Source organism: Cebus imitator, unplaced genomic scaffold (assembly GCF_001604975.1).
Source record: "Cebus imitator isolate Cc_AM_T3 unplaced genomic scaffold, Cebus_imitator-1.0 Scaffold82, whole genome shotgun sequence".
Lineage (NCBI taxonomy): Eukaryota > Metazoa > Chordata > Mammalia > Primates > Cebidae > Cebus > Cebus imitator.
This window is the reverse complement of record NW_016107397.1, coordinates 3,356-13,461: the sequence shown is the minus strand read 5'-3', so window position 1 is coordinate 13,461 and position 10,106 is coordinate 3,356. Positions and strand designations below refer to the sequence as shown.

Sequence of the window (10,106 nt, the reverse complement as noted above, 5' to 3'; positions counted from 1 at the left end):
AAAAAAAAAAAAAAAAAAAAAAAAAAAAAAGGCAATTCTACAAGTTAATATGAAATTCTCCGGGGAATTCTACAGCAAGCGCAAAAAGCACACTCTAGAACACAGGAAGGGCATCACGGTGTTTTCCCGAGGGCTGTGCTGTACCTCTTCACTCTGCGGCTCCTTCTGAAAGGCTCACCGCCTGGCCATTCTGAGAAGTTGGTCTAAATAGGAAATGACGCAAACCCTGCCCTCGCCCCAGGAAAGTGGTCCCTTCAGGCTTCTGGAAGAACTGAAATGAACTGAGTTTATACCCAGGCTGTGTGTGTGACAAAAATAAATAAAAGAAAAATATAAAAGAACTGAGATGAGCTGTGTCTCCGATCTAATCGCCCTTCCTACCTGCAGGCTGCCAAGGCTGGCAGGGACAGGAAGCTGCTTTTCCTCGAGGCTTCACGTGGTCACTTTATGGCCGACAAACAAGGCAAGGCTCAATCAGCTCAAATGTCAACTCGCACACCGACCAGGTACCGCCCTCAGCTTCTCTGCGTCTTTCCGACCCATCACCGCGTCGCTGCGGCACAGGCTGAATGCAAACACTCAGATGGCCCACAAGCAAACATGAAAACCACAGGAGTTTAGTATTTTTTTTTTGACATGCAGTCCCTGTTGCCAGGCTGGAGTACAAGGGTGCGATCTTGGCTCACTGCAACCTCCACCACCTGGGCAAAAGGGATTCTCCTGCCTCAGCCTCCTGAGAAGCTGGGATTACAGGCGCTTGACACCACAGCCAGCTAATATTTATATTTCAGTAGAGACAGGGTTTCTCCATGTTGGTCAGGCTGGTCTCAAACTCCTGACCTCAGGTTATCCACCCACCTCGGCCTCCCAAAATGCTGGGATTACAGGCGTGAGCCACTGCGCCCAGCCAGCCATGGGAGTGGGCAGTCACGCTGGCTCCAGCCTGAGGCGGCATTTTTCCCCGTCGGAAGACCAGAGCTCTTGCATCTCAGGATAGGGCACCTGTAAGTCAGTCAGCGAAGTCTCTGCTCTAACTGGCCACCGGGGCCATTGTCTTCTGACACAGCCTGGCCAGGAGGCCTGCCATCTGCAAAAGGGAGTTCACTCCTTCTGCTATTTTCATATGAGTGTATCCAATTTCCTGAAAAACAAACCAATTCAAATCTGGTTAATAAGTGGGGGAGTTCTTTTTTAAAATCTGAACTGAAAAAATAAAAAATAAAAACAGAAACGAACTGAACTAATAGTTTGTTCAAAATCAGCATGAGGAATTCAAACTCCAGCCGGAAAATAAATGCTAAGATGCAATGAATGATGTTTTCCTAAAGTTCAATTTGTGTCTTCAAAAGATGCTGGTAGTTCTTTCAAGGATACTGTTAAGAAAATGAGGTGGGAGGAAAAAAGGCCCTGCTAGAGGAAGGTATTTATCAAACATCTATCTGATAAGGAACTCTCATTCGGACTATATAAAGAATTCTCAAAAATTCAGTAATAAAGGCCGGGCACAGTGGCTCACACCTGTAATTCCAGGACTTTGGGAGGCCAGGTAGGAGGATAACTTGAGCCCAGGAGTTCAAGACCAGCCTTGGCAACACAGGGAAAACTCATCTCTACCAAAAATACAAAACCTGGCTGCTCTCTAAATAAATAAATAGATTAAAATTAAAAATGGGTAGATTTGAAAAGATGTTTCATCAAAGATGATTCTGGATGGCAAACAAGACATAGGAAATGCTCAGATATTAATTAAGGAAATGCAAATTGAAGCCACTATGAGATCTCATCACATGCCTATTAGGTTTGTTTGTTTTTGTTTTGTTTTTGAGATGGAGTCTCGCTCTTGTCGACCAGGCTGGAGAGCAGTGGTGCAATCTCGGCTCACTGCAACGCCTGCCTCCCAGGTTCAAACAATTCCCTTGCCTTACTCAGCCTCCTGAGTAGCTGGGATTACACGCGTGTGCTACCACACCCAGCTAATTTTTGTGTTTTCAGTAGAGATGGGGTTTCACCATACTGGCCAGGCTGGTCTCAAACTCCTGACCTCAAGTGATTCATGCACCTCGGCCTCCAAAGTGCTGGAATTACAGACATGAGCCACCGCATCTGATCATTACACACCTATTAGAATGGCTTAAAAACCAAACTGAGGCCGGGCGCGGTGGCTCAAGCCTGTAATCCCAGCACTGTGGGAGGCCGAGGCGGGTGGATCACGAGGTCAAGAGATCGAGACCATCCTGGTCAACATGGTGAAACCCCGTCTCTACTAAAAATACAAAAAAATTAGCTGGGCATGGTGGCGCGTGCCTGTAATCCCAGCTACTCAGGAGGCTGGGGCAGGAGAATTGCCTGAACCCGGGAGGCAGAGGTTGCGGTGAGCCGAGATCGCGCCATTGCACTCCAGCCTGGGTAACAAGAGCGAAACTCCGTCTCAGGGAAAAAAAAAAAAACCAAACTGAGCACTCCACGTGGTGGCTAGGTTGAGGATCCTCTGGAATGCTGGTGGGATGCACGCACTAGGCCACTTTGGGAAACAGTCTGGCAGTTCCTTATCAAGTAAAATATACACTTACCATTCGCCCAGACAATCTCACCCCTGGGAATTTACTTGGGAAAAATAAAAACTTAACATTTGCATTCACACTAATCCATATATGCAAATGTTTACAGTGGCTTTATTCACAGCCACCATAATCTGTAAACCCAAATGTCCTCCAGCTGGTGAACAGATGAGCAAACTGTGGTACATTCACACAGATGAGCTACCTCTCAGTGATAAAATGGACTGAATTCCCACCTGCAATCCCAGAACTTTGGGAGGCTGAGGTGGGTGCATCACGAGGTCAGGAGTTCCAGACCAGCCTGACCAACATAGTGAAACCCCGTCTCTACTAAAAATATAAAAAGTAGCTGGGTGAGGTGGCGCACACCTGTAATCCCAGCTACTCAGGAGGCTGAGGCAGGAGAATCACTTGAACCTGGGAGGCGGAGGTTGCAGTGAGTTGAGATCACACCATTGCACTTAGCCTGGGCAACAGAGTGAGACTCCGTTTCAAAAAAAAAAAAAAAGGACTGAAGCATGGATAGTGGTACCAACGTGTACACATCTGAAAGGTACTTCTGCTAAAGTGAAAGAAGCCAAACTCACAAGGCTAAGTTCTACATGGTCCCATTTACACGATATTCCAGAAAATTATATCCCCCAAAGGGAAAGTACATTAGTGGTTTCCAGGTGGCAGGCAGGGAGGATGCTGACTTCAAATGGGCACATTAAGTTTTCTGGGATGACAGATTCTGCATCTTGATTGTGACAGCGTTTGCATGACTGAGTACGTTTGTCCTGTCCCTAACAGGCTGAATTTTACTCCATGTAAATTAAACCCCAATTAATCTGACCTTAAAAATCAATCAATCAGCCAGGCGAGGTGGCTCACACCTGTAATCCCAGCACTTTGGGAGGCTGAGGCGGGTGGATCACCTGAAGTCAGGAGTTCGAGGCCAGCCTTGCCAACATGGTGAGCCCCATTTCTACTAAAAATATTTTTAAAAAGCTGCATGTGGCGGTGCGTGCCTGTAATCCTAGCTACTCAGTAGGCTGAGGCAGGAGGATCGCTTGAACCTGGGAGGTGGAGGTTGCAGCAAGCCGAGATTGCACCACTGCACTCCAGCCTGGGCAACAAGAGCGAGAAACTCCGTCTCAAAACAAAACAAAACAAAACAAAACAAAGCAAAACAAAAATCAATCGACTGACAAGATGGCCTCAAAGGAAGAAAATCAGAACTGGGTGAAACAAACTTGGCCCAGGACAATCAGCCATGCTGACACAGTGCGGACGTGTGTCGCCTCCCAATCTCATTTGGAATTTGATCCCCAACGTGGGGATGTTTAGGTCATGAAGAAGATCCCATGTGAATGGCTTGGTGCCCACCCCAAGGTAATAAATTAGTTCTGGTTCCCTTAGTTCCCTGGAGAGCTGGCTGTTCAAATGAGCCTGGCACCTCCCTCTGCTCTCTCGACAGGTGATCTCTGCACGCACAGGCTCCCCCTACAACTTCCAACATGAGCAGACGCAGCCTGAACCCCTCCCTAGAGGCAGATCTGGCCTCATGCTACATGTACAGCCTGGAGAACTGAGAGCCAATCAACCTCCTTCCTTTCTAAATCACCCAGTCTCCGGTATTCCTTTATAACAACTCAAAGGGACTAAGACATACCCTCCCTCACGCTGCAGTTGGGAACCAGAGAACCTTCAAGGTGCCAGTCCTGTGAGCAAACAGAGAAAGCCAAGCCCACCGTCTTGTTTTTTTTTTTTTGTTTTGAGACACAGTCTCGCTTTGCCGCCCAGGCTGGAGTGCCGTGGCTCGATCTCAGCTCACTGTAACCTCTGCCTCCCGGGTTCAAGCAATTCTCCTGCCTCAGCCTCCCAAGTAGCTGGGATTATAGGCACGTGCCACCACACCCAGATAATTTTTGTATTTTTAGTAGAGACAGGGTTTCACCATGTTGGTCAGGTTGGTCTCGAACTCCTGACCTCAGGTGATCTGCCCGCCTCGACCTCCCGAAGTGTTTGGATTACAGGCGTGAGCCACCACGCCTGGCCACCATGGCCCACATTCTTGAGAACAGCGGCATTCCCAGACTCTCACTGACCTTGATAAACTCCAGTTTCAGGTATTCTGCCATTTGGAAAGTTTTACACACTCGAAAGATGTTGCCAATGATATCTTCTGGTGAGTAGCCCAGATGCCACAGGTGAGCGAGAATCTAGACAAAGGAGACAGAGTAGGCTGCTTAACAACTTGAAACTGCAAGAAGCCATGTGATTTTGAGACTCACCACAGTTAGTGGGGCATGCCCTTCAGGTCACATAGGGGTACTTTAACTGATTTTCCTGGCAGATACAGAGATAACTTTGCAAATTATTTTTGTTTTGCTTATTATTATTTTTTAATAATATAAAGATGGAGTCTTGCTATATCGCCCAGGCTGGTCCCAAGTTCCTGGCCTCAAGTAACCCTCCTGCCTCAGCCTCCCAAAGTGCTGGGATTCCAGGCATGAGCTGCTGAGCCCAGCCTACTGCAAATGTTTGTTTATTCATTTTTTTATGGTGTGGGGGAGCTGAATGCAAATATTTTAAGTTGTGTTGTAAAATTGTCTACTACCACACTCATGTCATCTCTTGATGCAGAGCTCTTAAAACGCTTTATTGATCTGATGACAAGGTACAGCAGAGTTGCAAAAGCAGAACATTCGTCTGCTGGCTTCGCCCAGCTGCAGTCACCAGGCAAACCCTGCAGGCCGAGCAGCCTCCTGCCTCCCACCCACTCCGCCCCCGACAGGCTGCAGGGTCTGGAGACAGGCCTTTTTGCCTTTGCTTTGGCCTCTTGGGGTGAATTCAGGGAGCAGAACAGCTGTGTCCATAAATCTGAAGGCTTTCTTCAGGTCCACTCAGGGACCTGGCCCTGGGTCTCTGCCTGTTTCCTCGCCGTGTACTCAGTTTCACATTAGGTGGAACTCTGCCCTAAACCCAGTCAACTTCCAGCCTAGTAGGCAGAGGGAACCTACGATTGGACCAATGACCCTGAACCACACAAACGCCATCCCTGTGGCTTGAGGTCATCTGAACCCCAGCCACACCTGCTGGAATCTGCTTACAAGCCCAGTCCCACTGTCAGGCTGCAATCTTCCTGGTCCCTCCTTGCCTGGCTGGCTGGGGGCTGCTGGGTCCCAGAATGCCTGTGCCGATGGGAATGGATGGGGACACCCCCACTTAACCAGAGAGATGGCTTCACTGGAGAAGGAGCTAGGCTGGTCTTTCCTTCTGACTTGTGCTGACAAATTTCTCTGGCAGAGGACATAATTACAGGAGAAAAATACCATTCTGAATTCTAGTTCTACTGTTTTTTTTTCTTTTTGGTGAGACAGAATCTCGTTGCCTCCCAGGCTGGACATCTCCTAGGCTTAATCGATTCACCTGCCTCAGCCTCCCAAAGTGCTGGGACTACAGGTATGCGGCACCTTGCCCAGCCCAGCTAATTTTTGTATTTTCATTAGAGACGGAGTTTCACCATGTTAGCTACACTGGTCTCAAATTCCTGACCTCAGGTGATCCACCGTGCCCGGCTCTACTGCTTTTAAACAGTATGATTTAGGGCTGGGTGTAATGACACCTGCCTATAGTCCCAGCTACTTGGGAAAAGGCTGAGGCAGGAGGATCGCCTGAGCCTGAGAGGTTGAGGCTGCAGTGAGCTGTGACCGAGTCACTGCATTCCAGCCTGGGCAACAGAGCAAGACCCTGTCTCTAAAAAAATAATAAATACAAAAATAAGAAATAAACAGTGACTTAGGGCAAGGAATTCAGCCTCTCTGAATCAATTTTCACATCAGTAACGTGCACCCAACTCCTAGCATTTTTTTCCAGCTACTTGACAGATTAACACATAGCATGATATTAATATTTTTTCCCTGAGACAGGGTCTCACTGTCACCCAGACTGGAGTGCAGTGATGCAATCACGGCTCATAGCAGCCTTGACCTCCAGGGCTCGAGAAATCCTCCTGCCTCAGCCTCCCAACTATGATTTTTAATGGAGTGAGGTGTATAACGTTCCTGGCACCAGAAGGGCTCCCACTATCCTCTGCCCAAGAAGTGAGAGGTTCGTCTGCAAGGATGCGGCGGGGGTGCGGGGGGAAAGGAGGCCGACCTTGTAAGCGTCATCGATGTTGGCATTCACACAGTGCTGGATCATCTCCTTCACCAGCAGTGGGTGGGGCTCGTCACACACCTGCCCAAAGGGAAAGGAAAGCAGTCAGGGGCCGTGAGGGTGGGAGGAACAGCATGAGCGGGGAGACCCTGACGGACCAACTTCCAGGCAATCTCTGGGTCCAGCTTCTCAACCTGCTGTTTTGTTTTTTAGATGAGTCTCGCTGTCGCCCAGGCTAGAGTACAACGGTGCAATCTCAGCCTCCCAGGTTCAAGCGATTCTCCTGAGTAGGGCGCCACCATGCCCGGCTAACTTCTGTATTTTTAGTAGAGATGGGGTTTCACCATGTTGGTCAGGCTGGTCTCGAACTCCTGACCTCGTGATCTACCCGCCTCAGCCACCCAAAGTGCTGGGATTATAGGTGTGAGCCACCATGCCCCGCCTACCTGCTGTTTTCATCAAATTCTCCAGCAACCAGAATGAGTTTGGGGAATGCTCCTCTCACCACCAAAGAGAAATGCTTCCAGCACCAGGGTAATAAATTTCCCAAACACAAGACAGATGAACAAGAGCAACCATGGGCCTGTGAAGGACGCTCACGGGGGCAGCACTAAAGCCAGCAGTCACCTGTCTTGCATCACTTGGCAGGGGGTCATTTGCCCAGAACCACTTGGAATTCACTTTAGAACTGGGAGGTCCTTTGGTCCAATTCTCATCTACACCCTGGAGTAGGAACTGACCTTCCCTGCAGAGGGTCCCCAGCCTCAGCCCGACACCCTAAAGGAGGGGTGCCCCTACTCCAGCAGGAGGATGGATGGTTCCGGGGCTCTGTCCTCCCCCCAGCGCTCCCCACTGGCATTAGCCTCTGCTGTGGTACAATGTCAACCCCTAAATCTTCTCAATGAAAGCCTCCTGATGGCTCCAGAGGGCACCCACACCTGCCCTTGTCTTTTCCCAGCTGAAGCCATGGTTTCCTGAGCCCTCGGTGACCCTACAAGAAGAAACAGGCACTGAACCATCACCCCTGTTTCTGAGCGGGCTTCCCTTTCTTAAGTGGCCTTAGAAACACATTCACTGCCCAGGTGTACCCAGACGCTTCGAAAATAGCTTGTCTGTTGTCCACAAACCTGGTAAAGAGCTCTAGACTGAAAGCTTAGACAACTGTTCCCAGTTTCTACCCCCAAATCAGGGAAATTAGTCTCCCAAATGGCATTTAGACGCCAAGTTATCAGGATGCAGAAGCAGTTTTCAAAAGAATTCCTAAGAGAAAAATGCTTTGCAGACGTGGGAGAGTGAGAGGCCTTTTCCTCAGCCTGGCTACCTACCCTCCAGGAGCAGAAGTGGGAAGCAGGGCACGGCACTGCAAAAAATCCCAGTGTGGGGCATCTGAAGGCTGCTGGGGAATAGCACGGTGCTCCTGCCTGCCCTTTAGAGACCAGGGGATTCCCTGGGCCCATGTCATCACCCACAATGTGATGGGAAGAACCTCTGTGCAGGGAAGTTGCTGGGATCCAGTAAGACGCGTCGGAAATTGCCCAGCCCTGGGTATGACACATCAATGATCTTCCCTCACCCACCACACACAAGTGATGTCTCAGGTCCCCCACCCCCAGCTCTCCCGCTTGTGCAGCAAAAGCAGAGACAGGGAGAGGACAGATGGGAGCAGGGTGGGCTCCCTGGCAGCCACCAAAGCGAGGTGTCCTTCCCCGCTGCCGGTCCAGCCCCTCAGCACCACCGACCCCCTCGGGGAAGCACGGCTTCTGCTGACTGTGCTGCCTACACCAGCGCTTGTACCTTGAACACATTCTCACTGTTAATGAAGCCAAATCCTGAGAAGGTGGACTGCAGGTTGTTCAGCGCCTGTTCAGGAGCAAACACATGTCAACAGTGATTTTTATTTTCTAAAAATTTAATGATTTATTTATTTTTCGGGGCACAGGCGGGTAGAGACAGGTTCTTGCTGTGTTGCCCAGGCTGGTCCTGAACTGGCCTCAAGCAATCCTCCCACCTCTGCCTCACAAAGTGCTGGGATTACAGGTGTGAGCCACGGCATCAGGCCAAGGGTGCCTTTTTGTTTTTTTGAGACAGATTCTCACTCTGTCACCCAAAGTGGAGTGCAGTGGCATGATCTCAGCTCACTGCAACCTCCACCTCCCAGGCTCAAGTGATTCTCCTGCCTCGGCCTCCCAAGTAAGCTGGGATTACAGGCGCCTGTCACCACGCCTGGCTAATTTTTATACTTTTTTAGCAGAGATGGGGTTTCGCCATGTTGGCCAGGCTGGTCTTGAACTCCTGATCTCAGGTGATCTGCCCACCTCATCCCTTCCCCGCATCTCTTCTTGGAGTCCCAGCAAGACAGCCCACTGTCCCAGGAGAGTGCCAGGTCTCCATCCCTTAATCTGGCTGTGCCTTGTGCAGCTGTGACTTCCCTCCCCTTCCCCATGAAAGGGACATGGCAGGCCCAGGACACCCACGCCTGGTTGGTAGCGGCCCACATACCTGCCTCATGTCTCCCTGCGCCGTGAAGATGATGGCTTCCAGGCCGTCATCAGTGTGGGGCACCCTCTCCTTCTCAATAACGCTCATCAGCCTGGTGAGGATCTGGGCATCTGTCAGCTTCGTGTAGCGGAGGACAGCGCAGCGGGACTGAATGGGCTCTGAAGAGAGACGGGACGGCAGTGAGGCTTCCCTGCAGAGGCCCAAGTTACCCTGCTAGCTCTTCAGTTACAAGGCTGCAGCTGCATGATCCACACAGTCCCAGGCACCCAATGGAGACTTGGCAGGCTGGGCACCTTGGCTCACGCCTGAATCCTAGCACTTTGGGAGGCTAAAGTGGGAGGATCACTTGAGATTGGGAGTTCAAGGCCAGCCTGGCCAACAAGGTGAAAACCCATCTCTACTAAAAATACAAAAATTAGCCAGGTGTGGTGGCTCATGCCTGCAATCCCAGCTACTTGGGAAGCTAAGGCAGGAGAATCTTGTGAGACAGAAGGCGGAGGCTGCAATGAGCCAAGATCGCACCATTGCACTTCAGCCTGGACAACAGAGTGAGACTGTATCTCAAAAAAAAAAAAAAAAAAGAGAGAGAGAGAGAGAGACAGGCAAAACAGGGTGACATGTCAAGGTATCAATGAATAAGCAATGAGAGGTCTCAGCTGGCATTACCTGGCATGGCCTTGGCTAGCCACAGCTTCCAGATGGGGAAATGAGGAAATGATCAATGATCCTCCAGTAGAGACACATCCATATGCCACAAGCCCTCAGATAAGTCAGCCATGGCCCAAGTGGACTCTGGAATTGCTGTGTGCTGGACATAGCCCTTCTGGGCACATGACAATTCATTCTGAATGGACCACCCCCAGTTTTTTTTTTCTTTCTTTTTTTTTTTTTTTTTTAAAAAAAAGA

The 10,106-nt window shown here is 49.9% G+C and overlaps 1 protein-coding gene across 1 annotated transcript in view; it reads right to left on the bottom strand.

Moving 5' to 3' along the window:
* Nucleotides 1-53: 53 nt before the first annotated feature.
* RFC2 (replication factor C subunit 2) overlaps nucleotides 54-10,106 on the bottom strand; it is a 12,810-nt gene continuing 2,757 nt past the window's right edge. Inside the window, exons 2-6 of the mRNA XM_017533401.2 lie at nucleotides 9,201-9,358; nucleotides 8,496-8,561; nucleotides 6,702-6,782; nucleotides 4,649-4,762; nucleotides 54-1,141 (exon numbers count right to left, since the gene is read on the bottom strand). Coding sequence (XP_017388890.1) covers nucleotides 1,031-1,141; nucleotides 4,649-4,762; nucleotides 6,702-6,782; nucleotides 8,496-8,561; nucleotides 9,201-9,358 — 530 coding nt within the window. The 3' untranslated portion in view covers nucleotides 54-1,030. The remainder of the gene's footprint in view (nucleotides 1,142-4,648; nucleotides 4,763-6,701; nucleotides 6,783-8,495; nucleotides 8,562-9,200; nucleotides 9,359-10,106) is intronic.